Source organism: Leiobunum rupestre, chromosome 6, assembly GCF_980474605.1.
Source record: "Leiobunum rupestre chromosome 6, qqLeiRupe1.1.hap1, whole genome shotgun sequence".
Taxonomy (NCBI): Eukaryota; Metazoa; Arthropoda; class Arachnida; order Opiliones; family Sclerosomatidae; genus Leiobunum; species Leiobunum rupestre.
In genome coordinates, this window is record NC_143389.1 from 32,659,793 (window position 1) to 32,677,638 (window position 17,846).

Genomic DNA, 17,846 nt, shown 5'->3' on the forward strand with positions numbered 1-17,846 from the left:
TGCAATTTTCAGGTCACATAGCTCATGCAGGGAGGAACTTAACAACCGAAATTTTCATGACCTTGAACTATGTCTTCAAGGTCATTCAAAATTTATCTCGAGAACCATTAAAGATACAAAGTTGGTTTCAATTAGAAAAGTGTTCCCCCGTCACATTTTAGGTCTTAATAGCTTTGATTTTCGTCTAGTCATGGAAAATGGAGTCTATAAAAAAATAAATTATTATAATTATAATACATGAAGGGCTTGCCACCACCCTCCTACGCATTGTAACCCGGCCACCTGAATTAAAGACTTTAAAAGTCGGTTGATGACTTAGGCCTGAGGTGATGCCTTGGGTATTAGCCTGGATAATTATTATTAAGAAAAAAAGGTTCAATCAGAGCGGGTTAAATATCCCACTTGGGCAATTTTCTTTCAAAGTATAAGATCATGGCAGCGGGTGAATAGTTCTTAGTTATTTCTAAGTGCTCTTGGTATCCGTCTATAAGGCACAACCCTTTTTTCATTAGCTCATAATTACAAAATTCAATACCTTATTTTTTTAGATTGCTAAAATATTTTCATTAATTGTTTCAACTTATGAAAATTTAAACTGAAAGCTTTTTAAAAAATATTTCATGTTTAGAAATGTATTTATACACATTTTAAAGTAAGACTTTAAATATATATCCAGATGGCGCACCGTGAGGTTTTTAAGGTGTGGCCATGTTACCGATGAAGGTTCTTAAGGGCCTAAATACGTTCTTGGTAATACAGTGTAATCGCAATATTCTTCTAGCGTGTTAGAAGTATATTTTTCCATTAAGTTTATGCTCCCATTGATTCATTCCAAGTATTATTATGAATGTTTCATAATGATTATTTAATGACGATATAGATACGAAATATAGAAGATTTATTTACCCTGTTAGTATACAAATAAAAAATAAATCAGACCATTCTTGGTAACCATTGATAGAGATCCACAGATTTAACATGATTAGGTATAATATAATTCCTGTAACATTTTCAGAACGACATAAAACAGACCTATTTTAGATAACAACACCGGTACAAATATATATATATATTTACATGGGACAATGTGACACGTATCATCAAGGTTAACCGTCATATATATGTAGTATCAAGAACGTCTTTACGTTACTGAGAATGTACGAGTCTACCTTTCAAGGGAGAATATGCTTCCATATTTATGTTGGAAAAAGAAATTCACATTTCTGCCACTAGGTTAAACAAACATAAGAGAGATTAGCGCTAGTTACGTTAATAAAAAGTTGTAGCGCATATTAGCAATACATTTTCTAATTTATTTTCTACTCCCTTTGAGTTAAACTTTCAAATTGAAACAAATTATTTTCACAATTGTATGGTGCCATCTGGATTCGGTTTTTCACCATTTTTTGGGAAAACCTCTATAAAATTAGTTTCAGAAAGATTAAGATTAAAATCTTAATTTAGTTTGAGCATAACCGTTTCAATTTGAATTGTGGCTTTCAGTCTGGCCTATACAGTCTATAAATGGATAAACACCTATATTCTCAATTACTTAAATATGTTCTTGTTAGTATAGTATAAAAAAGCCTCTGGCACGTAGATGTAAAAACTAAAAAACTAGTTTATAAGTATTGATTAACTTAAGCGCTTTAAAAAAAGGAACTGAATAAAATGATATATATATAGTTGGATAGTAGTGTAAATGCCATCCCCCCAATGTTTCTTCTAACTCTTATTCCAGCCCATAGCCCTCTACAAAATCTCATGGTGCATGGGGCCTTGTGCCTGTCAATAAGACCAAATTTTTTTTAAACAGCCTTGGCCTAAGCCTGATTCTTATCGAATTAGAATTTGATAAATTAAAAATACTTCATCAAAATCACTGTTATAGGTTGCGTTTTCCCATACGACCTTGAAATGACCTCTAGCATTCTGTATTAATCATTTTCAGAAAAAGAGTTGATTGGGTCCATAAGTTTGAAAGACATTGTCAACAATGTTAATACATGTTGCAAAATTGCTGATGGTTATGTAAATTATTGGTAGAGCTTCCCACAGATATGAAAATCCCCAAGGTCAAGTCAAGGTGAATTAAAGAGAATAACGCAACCTAGTACTCGAGCTTATTTCTTCTTAGCAGGAGGGGCTTTCTTGTTGGAAAGTATGTTCTTGCACTTAGGAATGTGTCTTTCAGCAACGCCTTCGTTAAATTTGCGGCCACAGTGAGGACATGGAACGTAGTCAGGGTTCTCAGACGGTTTGGGTGGTGGTAGGTCCGACAGCTTACCACCCGCTTCTAAATGTTTCTGCACCATTTTTGCTTGACGAATGCTGTTGATGAACTCCTCATGCTTGCTTCTCCAAGTACTTTTCTTAATCGACTACGAATTTGAAAGAATTAATTGCTGTTCGAATTTCAAGATTAATGGCCGAGCAAGTAAAGACTATTATAGTTGATCCAAAATCTTTGTTTGTGTGGACCGGACATGCATGATTAAAATAAAAAACTTAAGAGAAATAAGTATCTTTTCTGATCAACAAAATAGATGACTTTGTAATATTTTGGTTTAAATTTAATTATAAGCTACTTCATCATTTGGCTAAGATCAGCTGTTAAACATATCTTGTCACATCTAGCATCAAATTTGGCTCTATCAATTTGGTACTCGCTCGGCCCAATATGGTAGAATTAAATGAAACTAGCAGACTGTTGCTCGTGGCCTACCTTGGGTTCTTCCTTTTTATGAAAACCTTTACGAACGAAAGTCTCAGCTTCAGTTCCCTTGACTCTCATTTTGGTGGTGTCAAAAGGTTTTCTCTTCTTGATCGAGGTTTTTTGGCAAATGGTTTGATGTTTTTCGATCCTATCTTTGGCGAAGTTCCTGGAGCAAATGGAACATTGCGCCATGTTGGGGTCCATGGCCCCCGGGGAGCTCTTAATGGCGGGAGCTGACATCCTGGTTCTGTTGGCCAATGGCGCCGAAGTGCTTTTGGGAGCCGCAGACGCCAAGGACGGACTACGACGGGTCGCTGCAGTGGCTGATTTGGGAGTGGAATTGGTCAGCGGTGAGGAATGTCCATTTCGAATTGAAGGAGTGGTTTTGACAGGCTGATTGAATTATTAAAATATATTTTAACTGTCATTGTTAAAAGAAGAATGTATTCAGTTAGTTAGAGAATATGAAACCCCTGCTTTTATGGTTTCGGGAAGATATTATCTGCCTACACTGGTTGTGAGAGCGCATGGTGATAAATTGTTCTGAATTGGTATACAGCTCTGAAAATTGATACACACGCGCATTGAACTATACTCCCGACTATCTAGTTTTTATTTTTCAAAAAAACCTACTGGATAAAATTTTATAAGCAAAAAATCCGCATTTTTTCTTTTTCTCCATAGGGAAAAATGGTAAAACGCTTGTAGCTCGGGTGGTAAAGGTGGTAAAGTTATGAAATTTTTTTGGTGATGTCACAGTACTGCTTAAAACCTGATATGGAACTACATCGAGATATTTTCTTTTAATTTTCCCGCTTTCTTCAGATTTAATCTTTTTTATATCGAACTTCCATGGCAACCACAACTAAGCCTAATTAAAAAAAATCCATAACTTTACCACCCGAGCTACACGCGATTTACCATTTTTTTATATCTAAAGTTGCAGAGATGCGGTGAAACTTAAAATATGACATTTTAAAAAAACAATTAAATGAAGATGTGCGCCTCCTCGGCAACGAGCGGGTGTTTTGGCTTATAAAAGTTTTTCCAGTAGTTTTATTTGAAAAATAAAAATTAGGTAGTCGAGAGTATAGTTCAAGGCACGTGTATACAAATTTTCAGAGCTGTATACCAATTCCGAACAATTCGGGTGTTTTTTGTAACCATGCGCTCTCACAATGGAAAACGAAGTTAAGATTACACAATGAAAGGCGGAGGGAGGTGGTTATATTATCTGTTAACCTGAATACATTCTGGTTTATTGTCTCAACATATACATTCTTGGTGATATGGATCTCTTACCGTAATTGTCCGTTTGTGAATGGTAGTTTTGACAGTGGTGGTAACGCTTTGACCAGTGGATGAAGGAGGCGTAGCCTTCTTGATAGTTTCTACAGTCACCTATTAGCATAAAGGAAAGTCATTAGTTTGCTTCAAGGGAAACAATCGATTCAAGCAAAGTTTGTAGAGGCTCGAATTTAATTATTTTATTTATCCTCTATGGCGCCAATTTAGAGTTTTTGAAAACGATTGTTAATACAGAAATATTAATATTTTTATAGTTTTGGATAATTTGCATTTCTAAGTTTTAGACTGTTCACGCCATCTGGTAGGTCTTCGGGTATTTATAAGTGGGCCTCTAATGGTATTATCCCTGTGAAAGGATCTTCTGCTTTAATAACTTAAGTTGAGGTTGAAATCAGAGAATCAGGCTCTTCAATTTTGCGTATTTATAGAGTAGTGGCAGTTCTACGTCACACGACGTCACCCATGCTTTTTCCTATTTATAAAAAATTCGCGCCCACAATGGCGGCCATGGCCAAAGCTACGGAGTGTTACTACTGTATAGCAAAGAAAGCTAGTGGCGTCGGAACATTCGAATCAAAACTTATAAAACTAGTGGCCAAAAGGCAAACTATAGTCCGGAGATATATCAAATAGTTTTCATACATAATTTGGCAAAAAAAGCACGGTAATAATATCTTAATATTAATTTCACTTTAATTCTGCGATATTTCGATCATTTCCGCGATAATTCGAATCCTAATTTAAATATGTTAATTTAATAAAAAATATTAATTTAATGTTAATTTAATAAAAAATATTAATTTAATGTTAATTTAATAAAAAATATTAATTTAATGTTAATTTAATAAAAAATATTAATTTAATGTTAATTTAATAAAAAATATTAATTTAATGTTAATTTAATAAAAAATATTAATTTAATGTTAATTTAATAAAAAATATTAATTTAATGTTAATTTAATAAAAAATATTAATTTAATGTTAATTTAATAAAAAATATTAATTTAATGTTAATTTAATAAAAAATATTAATTTAATGTTAATTTAATAAAAAATATTAATTCATTAGCTATTTAAATCCTAATTTATTAGCTATTTAAATCCTAATTTATTAGCTATTTAAATCCTAATTTATTAGCTATTTAAATCCTAATTTATTAGCTATTTAAATCCTAATTTATTAGCTATTTAAATCCTAATTTATTAGCTATTTAAATCCTAATTTATTAGCTATTTAAATCCTAATTTATTAGCTATTTAAATCCTAATTTATTAGCTATTTAAATCCTAATTTATTAGCTATTTAAATCCTAATTTATTAGCTATTTAAATCCTAATTTATTAGCTATTTAAATCCTAATTTATTAGCTATTTAAATCCTAATTTATTAGCTATTTAAATCCTAATTTATTAGCTATTTAAATCCTAATTTATTAGCTATTTAAATCCTAATTTATTAGCTATTTAAATCCTAATTTATTAGCTATTTAAATCCTAATTTATTAGCTATTTAAATCCTAATTTATTAGCTATTTAAATCCTAATTTATTAGCTATTTAAATCCTAATTTATTAGCTATTTAAATCTTAGTTTAATTTAAATCATGGTTACTAAAACAAGGGCCACTGTATCTTTGGCAATGGTGTCAACCGAAACCAAAATTTACGAAATTTATCCCTTTACCCGAGTAACATTTCCGACGCTATCCATAATGCGCCGTAGTAAAAAAAAAGAAATCATTAAAAGTTAACAAAACGAATCGTAGGTATGGCGAACATTTCATTGGCAACGACTTTTCGAGGGGGAAATAAATATAAATTTCCGATAAAAAGCGGTAGGCGTAGCGGACTTGACCTAATAAGAAAGAAAACTCCTCTCGGGGGCATAAATCGTCGGAATGATCTAGAGCACGAACAGAGATCTATTTAGGAAACGATCGACGGGAAATAGGTGCGAAATTCACGGGCGCCTGTTATCGGTAACAAGGCAGCGGGGCTTTATTGAAAGCCGGCGCCTACATAATCTCTCAACGATGAAGGAAACTCTCCTTCCGTCCCGTCGTTAGCGAAGAGTTATCGCTGGAAAAAATTCGGGCGAAAGCGACTCAAATCAATAGATTCGGTTAGGGCCCAATAAATTCCCCAAATTGAACTAACCAAACGAGAAACTTTTATAGACAGTACCACGTAAGGCTGATTTCAACTCGGGGAAAAAACGACGCGACGTTGAATGTCCGACTTTTAAAATATCCGTTAGGCCTAACACTTTTTTTGCTTTTACGTTCGACGTGGTGGCATATTCACCCTAAGTCTACTACAGGCCCCCCCACTCAAATCTTCAATTTTTTTATAGGAAAAATAGGATTAATTTTCTAAAAATATAGGACTTTATAGGACTATTTTTACAAAATTACTGGATTTTATAGGACTATATATGCCATTTAATTAACTAACTTAATGCATTTAAAAACAAAATCTATATTTAGATAAATAAGTCTTTGATTTTCCCTTAAAAAATAGAAGCCCTTTAACCATTTTATCACAAAAATATACTAGTAGCTAACCATGTTATCAATAACAAAAGTATAGACTAGAATGACTTGGTATAGGGAATTTATCCTATAGCTAAATGTAGCAATTTAACTGACGAGGAGACGACCCGAGGTGGTTCTCACCGATTTTGTTCAAAGTTGAGGGATTGTTAGACCTAGATTTAACATGAAACCAGTTAAAGGGAAAAGTTACGCTGGGCTTCCGTTTTGCCATGGCAACCAAAAATGTTTTTGACAACATAAAATGATAAAAAGTCTACGTAAAATAACATGCGAAAATGATAAATTCTAAGGGTCCCCCCTGTGCAAAACTTCAATAAATCAAAAAAATAATTATTTTTAAAAAAATTAAAAAAATTGTAAATTTTACATTTTTGGATTACTTTGGACAAATAGGGGGAATAAAAACCATTTTCGGTGAACTCGAGCTAATTTGAATAAAAAGGTCGAAATTTTAGGTATAATACAAAATATTTGTAAAACTTATGTCGTGATAACTGCCATATATTTTCGCCGATAAATCTTAAAATTTCTACATTACATTATCTGAACGATGTAAACAGATTTTTAGATTTCGATAGAAAAACGACGCCATTTTATAAACTGGCTGATACAAATATAAATCATGGTGCAATAAGTTAGGTAATTAGTATCCGATTAACCTAAGATTTTCTACGTTACATTATCTGCCCGAATGAATTCGTACTATAGATTTTAATAGAAATCCGACACCATTTTGGAAAATGGCGGATATCAATAAAACTCATCGTGCGATAAGTTCCGTAAATATTCGTCGATTAATCAGAAATTTTCTACGTTTCATTATCTGCCCGAGCTAATTAGATCTATGGGTTTTCTAATAATAATCCGACACCATTTTGAAATATGGTGGATATAAATATAACTTATGATGCGATAACTGCCGAAATTATTTGTCGATTTACGTGAAATTTTCAACATTACATTATCTGACCCAATAAATAAGCCCCTTTACACTGTGATAGAAATCTGACGCTATTTTACAAAATGGCAGATATCATAATGCGATAACTGCCAAAATTATTTGTCCAATTACTTGAAATTTTCTACTTTACATTACCTATTAAAGATAATTAATCCTATAAATTTTAATATAATTCGAGGCCATTTTGCAAAATGGCGGGTGTGAAAATGTCTCACCGTCATATAAGTTCCGTAATTATTCGACGATAAATCTGAATTTTTCTGTTTCATTAAATATTTTGAAAGAATTCCGAAGCCATTTTGCAAAATGGCGCATGTCTGAGAAGATCCGTAATTATTCGTCAACTATTCTGAAATTTTCTATTTCTGACCGAGTATATTAGTCCTATTTCTTTTGAGAGAAATACGCTGTTTTTCAAAATATCAATGTATCCCTTGGTGCGATAAATTCTGTATTGTTATTGTTATAAAAAAATATAGGAAACTTCATATAAAATGGGTAAATTTTAATACATTTCGGCAAAATCCAATAATATTGGATAAGTTCTTATATCATTGGATTAATATAAAATAATTATGGTTAAATTCATCATTTTATCATCCAATATTATTTGAATTTGCCGAAATATACCCATTTTAAATAAATTTTCCGATAATTTTTCTAATAACAATCAAGAGATACATTGTTATGCGCTATTTTGCAAACGGCAGATTTCAAATTAATGGACAAGTAATTTCGGCAGTTATCGCATTATGAGATATTGATATCTGCAATTTTGTAAAATGGCGTCAGATTTCGATCACAGTGTAAGTGGCTTATTTATTCGGTCAGATAATGTAATGTTGAAAATTTCACGAAAATCGACAAATAATTTCGGCAGTTATCGCATCATAAGTTATATTTATATCCACCATATTTCAAAATGGCGTCGGATTATTATCGGAAAACCCATAGGTCAAATTAGCTAGGGCAGATAATGAAACGTAGAAAATTTCTGATTAATCGACGAATATTTACGGAACTTATCTCACGATGAGTTTTATTGATATCCGCCATTTTCCAAAATGGTGTCGGATTTCTATTAAAATCTATAGTACGAATTCATTCGGGCAGATAATGTAACGTAGAAAATCTTAGGTTAATCGGATACAAATTACCTAACTTATTGCACCATGATTTATATTTGTATCCGCCATTTTATAAAATGGCGTCTTTTTCTATCGAAATCTAAAAATCTGTTTACATCGTTCAGATAATGTAATGTAGAAAATCTCAGGTTAATCGGATACAAATTACCTAACTTATTGCACCATGATTTATATTTGTATCCGCCATTTTATAAAATGGCGTAGATTTTCTATCGAAATCTAAAAATCTGTTTACATCGTTCAGATAATGTAATGTAGAAATTTTAAGATTTATCGGCGAAAATATATGGCAGTTATCACGACATAAGTTTTACAAATATTTTGTATTATACCTAAAATTTAGACCTATTTATTTAATTAGCTCGAGTTCACCCAAAATGGTTTTTATTCCCCCTATTTGTCCAAAGTAATCCAAAAATGTAAAATTTACAATTTTTATAACTTTTTTAAAAATAATTATTATTTTTGATTTATTGAAGTTTTGCACAGGGTCCCGGGACCCTTAGAATTTGTCATTTTCGCATGTTATTTTACGTAGACCTTTTCTCATTTTACGTTGTCATAAACATTTTTGGTTGCCATGGCAAAACGGAAGTCCAGCGTAACTTTTCCCTTTAACTGGTTTCATGTTACATCTAGGTCTAACAATCCCCCAACTTTGAAAAAATCGGTGAGAACCACCTCGGGTCGTCACCTCGTGAGTGGCTAGATTTGAAATTGGCTAAATATCAAAATTATAGGATTTTTATAGGACTTTTGAGGGATTTTGCTAAAAATATAGGATGTTATAGGACATTTTGAAAGTATAGGATTTTATAGGAATTATAGGACCTCTGGGGGCCCTGCTACTATGTTCTATTAATTGGGCTATTCTAGGTGGCGTAACGGCGCTAGCTTTTCCAAGGTAGCGCCTATGATCTAACGTCTGTTTCAGACAAATTAAGAAGTCAAAAGAACGTGTTTTAATAAATAAACTTATCAAAATATAAGCAAATTATGCAAAAATTGTATTAAATTGCAAGTATCATTATTTTAAAGTCAAATTTACCAATAACAGGGGCAGGCCCCCACTCAAATCTTCAAATTTTTTATAGGAAAAATAGGATTATATTTCTAAAAATATAGGACTTTATATAATTATTTTTTCAAATTATAGGACTTTATAGGATTTTGTCCCCTTCAAATTATAGGATTTTATAGGACTAAATTACTAACTTTATGCGTTTAAAAAACAAAATCTATAATTAGTGAAATAAATCTTGGATTTTCACTTGAAAAAAAGAAACTATTGAACCATTTCATCACAAAAATATACAAGTAGCTAAACATGTTAACAATAACAAAAGTATAGACTATAGAATGGCTTTATATATGAATTTATCATGTGGCTAAATTTAGCAATTTAACTGAGTGGCGGGATTTGAAATGGGCAAAATATCAAAATTATAGGATTTTATAGGACTTTTTAGGGATTTTGCTAAAAATATAGGATGTTATAGGACATTTTTAAACATAGGATTTTATAGGACTTTTTAGGGATTTTGCTAAAAATATAGGATGTTATAGGACATTTTTAAACATAGGATTTTAATTTTTATAGGACTTTTTAGGGATTTTGCTAAAAATATAGGATGTTATAGGACATTTTTAAACATAGGATTTTATAGGACTTTTTAGGGATTTTGCTAAAAATATAGGATGTTATAGGACATTTTTAAACATATAGGATTTTATAGGAATTATAGGACATCTGCATTTTTGCATTACCTTTTGAAACACCATGTAGAACCGACTCAATGGGCGAGTGCTCACAATGACGACGAAGAAGTCAGACTTCGGTGAAAGTAAACTTTTATACATAAAATAAAATCGCTATTTTAATCGTAGCTAGAATAACAGTTTTAAGTACCCTGTGAGTAAGACTTAACAAGCCTAAAGTATTTTAAAAATGCGCTTAAAAGGAACATAAACACTTGATATATTTGAGTGTGACAATTTATTTCTAGATAAATAAAGAAATTTCACGTTCTTGGAATTTGTATTTAAATTTTGAAGTAAGTCTGGTTGTAAATTGGCCAAGGCGCCGCCTAGCCGCAATTATAATAGTTCAACTTCAAAGTTCTTTAAATAAGCCTTTTCTGACGAAAAAAAATAAAGAACGCGAAATAAACGGGGAATAATTGACTAATCACCATCTCTCTTAATCAAGCAGTTACAACCCGCGCACGAACCAGAGGTATTAAAATGTTTTGACCCTCAAGTCATCATAGCATAAGTCAATTAAGCGCCTCTAGCGATAAAAATACGCAACATTAGTCTTGGTTTCCACTAGCTCGCGAAACAACTTTGTGGCGTACAAGCGTTTTAACGCGCGTAAAGCAAAATTCAAACCAAGCATAATAAACAAATTATCACGTGCGCCTACGTATACGCCTCAGCACGGCATGACTAAACGTACCAAGGCTTCCAAAATGATAATCATAGAATTTGTCATAGATCTTGAGTAAAATTAGCTTCAAAAAGTGCCAAGAATAGATTTAATTGAATTCCCTGACTTTTCCCCGAATTTTTACAAATACTTTAAATTCCCTGACTTTTCCCTGACGTGTGTCAGCCCTGTCATATAATTAAAATTGACAAATAGTACTATAAATGACTTTTGTTTAAATTTGTACATTGCGGTATAGGTAAAGTAGCCTCACTTATTGACAATTTCCATTCAATAATTCTTTCGGTAGTTTAACATATTATTATTGTTATTATTACTTAAAATTTATAATGGCAGAAAATAAAGCTTAAGTTTTCGCCAGAATGTATTTATACTTGGGGAGAGTGACTCGGTTAAAACGATTTTTAACTTTGGCCCCACGCTCTAACAGTAAGCTCCTTCCCCCTAATCAGCCACGTCTCTCATTGGTTCCGCCCGGGTGACTTTTCTTGCTCCCCTCTCGTGTCGGGGGGGGGGGTTCTAGACTCTGATCCCGGTATCCCCCCCCCCGTATCGTCTCACTATGTAGCCCATTCTCCCTACGTATATATATTTACACTTGTTTGACGCCAGTCTTTCAATTTTTGACTTTTTGTATACTCTAATGAGGCTTGGATTAATTAATCCAAGAATGAGGGTTAACCACAGTTGCTTGACCTCAGCGTTGCCAGACATACGATATTTATCGTATACGGCGATAATTTAAATGGCGTACTATAGAGTAGTATCGTTCTGTAGGTTTGGACTCTGACCGCCATTATTAGGGCAGTTTCTTATCTATAGGAAAAAGCATGGGTGACGTCGACATATGTCGATTTTACTCTATATCGTACGCATTTTTCGATAATTCAGCTTGCGCGTACGATTATGTACGATAATTTTTAACTTGGCTGAAAAAAGCAGTGTTGGGCATTTTCGTCAAAGAGCCGCTCACACTCACGTCTTTTTGAGCGGTAAAATTTTTGTCCTCTCTTTCAGCTCTTTTTTGAGCGGTATAATTATCGCTCCTCTCTTTCAGCTCCTTTTTTGAGCGGTAAAATTGGCGGTCCTCTCATTTTTGTTATGCGCTCTTTTAAAAAGATATTTTACCGCTCATTTTCGCTCATAATAACAAATCCGCTCACAAAGAGATGAGCGGTGCCCAACACTGAAAAAAGTACGACTTTTCAACGTAAGTTGTCAATCCGTCGAACTTTAAATGTTATCAACAATTGTAATTTCACAAAATGTAGATTTACCGTCAGTTTACGATAATTTATTCCTGAAATTGATAACTGTTTGGCCCTGGTACGATAATTGAGTTTCAGGAACTGGTAACGCTGCTTGACTTCAACCATTTTGCGCCCCGGTTTAGCAATTATGCCGCGTTCATATTATAGAGAATGGCGCGGGGGCCGGATTTTACAATGTATGGGGGACTTTGTATAAAAAACACATCTTTCTCTCGCACGACTAAGTTTTCGCTATTGTCTGGACACACTAGGAGGGCTGTCGCCTGAACAATAACAAATTAATGCCTAAGCATAAACCAGCATGGCCCTCCTAAGGGAACCGATTTATTAAAAGCCTGCTGCGGAATAAAACAACAGCTAATATCAATTTCATACGTTTCATCATAAGCAACATAGACTGTTTCGCCAATGACAACGTAAACCATTAACGGACTGACAATTCTCCGCGAGCTGCTCCTATAGACGCTAAAAGAAATTATTCGCTCCAAAATAAAAACCGTCAAAAGGAAGGGTTTTTAAATTCAAAACGCGTGAATCTCGATGATATCGCCCATTTTTTCGTCGCACGTGCAATTATTTATTCTGATAATAAAATAGAATCACGTGGGCTTAGCAATATTTATCTGCATTTGTCTTAGCCAATAAGATTATCCCTTCCGAGCAAGCACGCGCCAATTTACACAATGAACCGATGAAGATTTTCAAATCAATTTCTTTTAAGATCTATACTAGTATTTGGCCGGCAGCCAATGCCTAATGAAGATTTAAATGCTTTCAAAAAGTCTAAATAACGTTTACTTTTGGAAAATAGTGATGTATTATTGAATCTAAAAATAAAAATCACTATTATAAACACTGGCACCATTTCAAAAGGTAGTAATTTTCGAATTTCAAATTTATCGCCATCAAATTAAACAACTATTTGGCCAACGTAAGAGTAGGAAGGGACGAGTTTCCTGTTCGGAAACTTCTTATCAGGGTGGCCAGTTCCTGAAACTCAAATTATCGTACCACAGCCAAAAAATGATCGATCTCAGAACAAATTATCGTATGCCTGAAAACTGGGAGTAGATTTAAATTGTGTGTGAAATAGTGATGTTAAACTTGTGAAATTAATTTTTTTAATAACACTTCAAGTTCGACCGATTGAAAAGTTACGTTTAAAAATCTCAGTTTAAACTGGTTTTCAGCCAATTAAAAAAGTTATCGAACATTATCGTACGCGTGAGCTGAATTATCGATAGTACGCCATTGAAAATATCGTTCGTCCCAAAATTATCTCGAAATTATCGACGTGTACGATAATTATCGTACTTCTGACAAACGCTGCTTCTTATTTCCTAATAACTCCACGTCAGACTATCATTAACCGATTTCGTTATGTGCCATACTTATGTTTATTATGTTACTTATGGTTTAATCAATAATTTTTTTTTTAACAGAGCGAGGATGTATTTATTTATACCAAGGGAGAATGACTAGCTGATTATTAAACGATCCGCGGCCATCATGGTCGAAATTACTCCAAGACACGAAAGGGAGGAAATGTTCAATGGCGTCGCAACACGTAAGCTTTAGGGAACCAATGAGATACTGGGGAAAGGTCCCAAAGGAGCTTACTCTTCGAGCATGAGTGGGATTGGGCAACGCTAAAAATCGTCTCATATTACAACTCTCCAACATGTTTAAAATTCTCTGATTATTCCCTGTTTTTCTGACTTTTTAAAACCAAAATTAGACAATTTTTAGCTTTCTATTTTACTTTTATCAGAAGTTTATAAATTGAAATCAACCTACATTTCAGTACAAAAGTATTATTGCAACGTTGAAAAAAATCAGCAAAACTTTAAAGGAACTAATTAATTATCATAGAATTTGTCAGATAACTTGAGTAAAATTACCTTTAAAAAGTTAAAATTTAATTTCCTGACTTCTTACAAATGCTTAAAATTACCGGTTTTCCCTGACGTGTGGCAACCCTGTTCTACCTAAGTAGAAATAAATTCGTTCTTGATTTTGGTTTAATGTTGAACTCATTTCTTACAAATTAAAACTAATTAACCTTTACAGCTCACATGAAGTAACGTACTAAGCCGTCGATTTGTTATTATAAAACGTTAAAAACGCAGACCCAAATCCTGCAGCTATAGCGCTTTTCGCGGCTCTACATAAATTAAAATGGCTAATTATTTACACCTTCGTTTTAGTTAGTTATTGATAGCTCCCTGTGGAGTGACGTTGAATTGATTTCATACTCGAAATGTACAGCTCTATCGAGAAAAATACGCACGACGCAAAGAGCACGTTTTAGGCTTAACGACTGTGTTAAATCCACGAAAAATGTGGTTATTCCAGAAATGGCTCTCAGTCTCAATAAAAATGTTGCATTCGGAAGAGAGGTAACTGGACGCACTTATGGGTAAACCAAGTGCCGTATTTCCGCCTAGGCCCTAGGGGTCCTCCAGTTACCGTAATTACTGTATTCGAAGTCATAAATCTATAATATCAATCTTAATTTATATTGGAGAAATTCCTTGGTAGAAGATTTTGTTTTAAAATTACCAAAATTTGTGCCTGGCAGTTTACGGACGCACCCTTAAATCGCAATGTTGCATAATTATCGCATATTAAGTCGACGATTGTTAAGAGCTTTTATTTAGTAATATAACCGTAGAGCTCAGACTTCTACGCTGAATCAGGGAAATTCAGGCACAGCCTAGTTCCAGGGATAAGAGTAAATGCACTTAATGCAGCGCGTGAAAAGGGGGCCCAGACTCCAGGTTTATCTGCCTATGGGCCCAGGATCTCAAAGTCCGGCCCTGGGTAAATATTATTCTAAAATTATGCTAATTTATTTTAGCATAGCTTAATTAGGGGGATTGAAAATTTAAAATAAGAGTTAGAAATATAAATTTCGTCCTGGGGCAGTGTTCAAATTTATAATCATACGCTTTGAGAAATGAAACAGCATCTACGATTTATGGCAACAGGCTTATGATTTCTAGTAGTACCTGCAGACACGATCACTCCCCGGGTATGAATCATACCTAGGCGAAACTACCTTCGAATTTTAACGAAATAAAATATCAAAACAGCTCACTGCTACGCTAATTAAACAACGTACAAGATCCCCGTATATTATAGACACACAAGATTGCGTAATCTTTGACGGAGTTTACCCGAACAACCACGAACTGAATTGCGGGGCCTAGTTTTAAAAATGTGTTTTTATGATGACTCAAACGGTGTCCCCCGGCTGGGTTGCCCTCCACCCTAAAAGTTTGGCCATAAAACCAGCTCCTTTACTGTTACCACCACCCTTTTAAAGTTCTAAGTGGGATGTCTCTTCCAAATAAGGCGAAAAGCCGGCCTCCGCTAGCTTTTTTAACCCTAGAAAATCCTACACAGTTTTCTTCCACTTGTTTTTTTTGCCACATTTACAAAAATTAAGCTAGACTAGAAGTCGCGAAAAAAAAAACGTTCAATACATGACTTTGTTGGCCCCATTAGCCAAAAAAATTTCATATAATTGTGGATGTGGAAACGAAAAGAGGATGTGACAATAGGGATTTGTAAATTATTGAGAAATAAATTATGGAAATGAAGTCGTAAATATTTCGACATAAAGGTTGACCTAACTTTAATCAAACTTTAGGGAGGATTTTAGGTGTGAACAGTGTATGTAGTCTTCTATGGCATTTTTTAAAAAGTAGTTTGCAATAAAAATTACAGTATCTGTGGGTGGCTAGTATTGATATGAAATAATTATAATAAATTACTACATGAGTAATTAAGAAATTAAGTGAAATTAAACTGACAATGGCATTGTAACTGGTTCTATCAAATATTTAAAAGTTCACTTTAAAAATAACTATTTATATTTGAAAAAAAGGAGAATTGATATATAATAGTGAAAATTACTACACAGGTAATTAAATCATTGTAAAAGGATATATCATGCACCAGTTCAATTATATACTATTTATATTTAAAAAACTGGGAGGGAGGGTATAAAACTGTTTCGCAACATTTATAAAATAAGGTTGTGATTCATGCTAGTCCTAATTTCAAATCAAACAAGAATAAATCAAGGATAATTGAAAATGTACTCACTTTCATGATTTCATTTGGCTTGACTGTTGTCGAAATGACTTTGTTACCCGCACCAGTTTTTTTAACTTCTACTTTGGTGGCTGGTGCAAGGGCAGTTTTACTCGGTGGAGAAGCAATCCTGCTAGAAACTGTATTACCAGGCACCGAAGAACTTGTCGTTCTAGGTTTAGAACTCAAAACCATCGTACCAAATCCTTTAAATAAATAGATTATAGAAATGTTTAATTCTTAGAATTTGATAAAATATAAGGTGTTTTTAATAAAAATATTTACCTGTCGTTGCCTTTTGTAGAGAGTTGGTTTGAAGAGCCTCAGACTGCTCAGCAGTTTGCAGAGGCTGGAGCCCGTTTCCAACTGCTGGTTTGACCAACATTGGCTTGAGTGGGCGAGAGCGATCCACCCCTGAGCCTATTTTCCGTGAGGGTGGATGACTAACTCCTAGGGTACTGGCTGGATTTGAAGACATTGAACCGCTTGGGTTTCCACCATTAACAGAAGCCATGGAACCACTGGAGTAGTTGCCATTTTGTTGCGAGGTGTATTGGCCGTTACTTTTTGATACTCTTTCTAGAATTCTCTGCTGGTTTTCATTGTAAATTCGCGGTCTAATACTGCCGAGTTTTTCTTCTTTTTGCTGATCTATCCGCTGACGGAACTGCTGCTGTAGTTGGTCTAACTTGGATGGCATTCTGTCAATAAATGCAACAATAAACAAATACCGGTATAGAAACCAGAAGCTCAAATCTGCTGTTTTTGTTGAATAATATGCAAAAGGTAAAAAATATGCTTACTTATATTCAATAAAAATATCGCATTACGGGATCAACGTTTTGTTTAATTCATTGAAAAGCACGATTCTTCGAGGAGAGAAAAAGTAACCGCATCCAACTTCTGTCAAGCCGCGACAGTCACGCAACTCTGCGGAAGATAAAAGAAAAATAATTCCGTAAATGCAAGGTCTCCAACAGGAGTGCCAGATTTTATTCAATAAATTATAAAATTTTAATATTATTGAAATAAACGCAACGTTAAACTATTATTTGGTTTTAATACCATCTGTTTCTTATTTAATGGCTTAGAAATGAAAAATATAACATTGTCCTGAACTATTTCCATGCCAAAATTAAATTGGTTAGTCACAATCATAATATAAATAACACATGATATTAAAAAGCTAGTGGATAATAATGCAATAAAAATAATAATATAAAATTAAATATTTTATTTCATAAAATAAACTTTGAAAACCTTTCATACCAAAATTCTATAATTTTCTCCCTGCTTTTACGCAATGTAATTTCGTTAATCTTTCCTATAGACAAATTA

The 17,846-nt window shown here is 33.5% G+C and overlaps 2 protein-coding genes across 3 annotated transcripts in view; one reads left to right on the top strand and one right to left on the bottom strand.

The window, feature by feature from the left end:
• Positions 1-17,846, top strand: part of LOC149940633 (lachesin-like) — a 305,656-nt gene that overhangs the window by 150,589 nt on the left and 137,221 nt on the right. The window lies entirely within an intron of this gene.
• On the bottom strand, positions 924-17,434 carry LOC149940634 (uncharacterized). The gene is made up of 6 exons (XM_090178790.1): positions 17,312-17,434; positions 16,794-17,209; positions 16,521-16,714; positions 4,019-4,117; positions 2,726-3,109; positions 924-2,381 (listed from the first exon to the last, which is right to left on the bottom strand). The coding sequence occupies exons 2-6, from the start codon at positions 17,206-17,208 to the stop codon at positions 2,124-2,126; spliced, it is 1,350 nt and encodes a 449-aa protein (XP_090034916.1). The 5' UTR covers position 17,209; positions 17,312-17,434; the 3' UTR covers positions 924-2,123.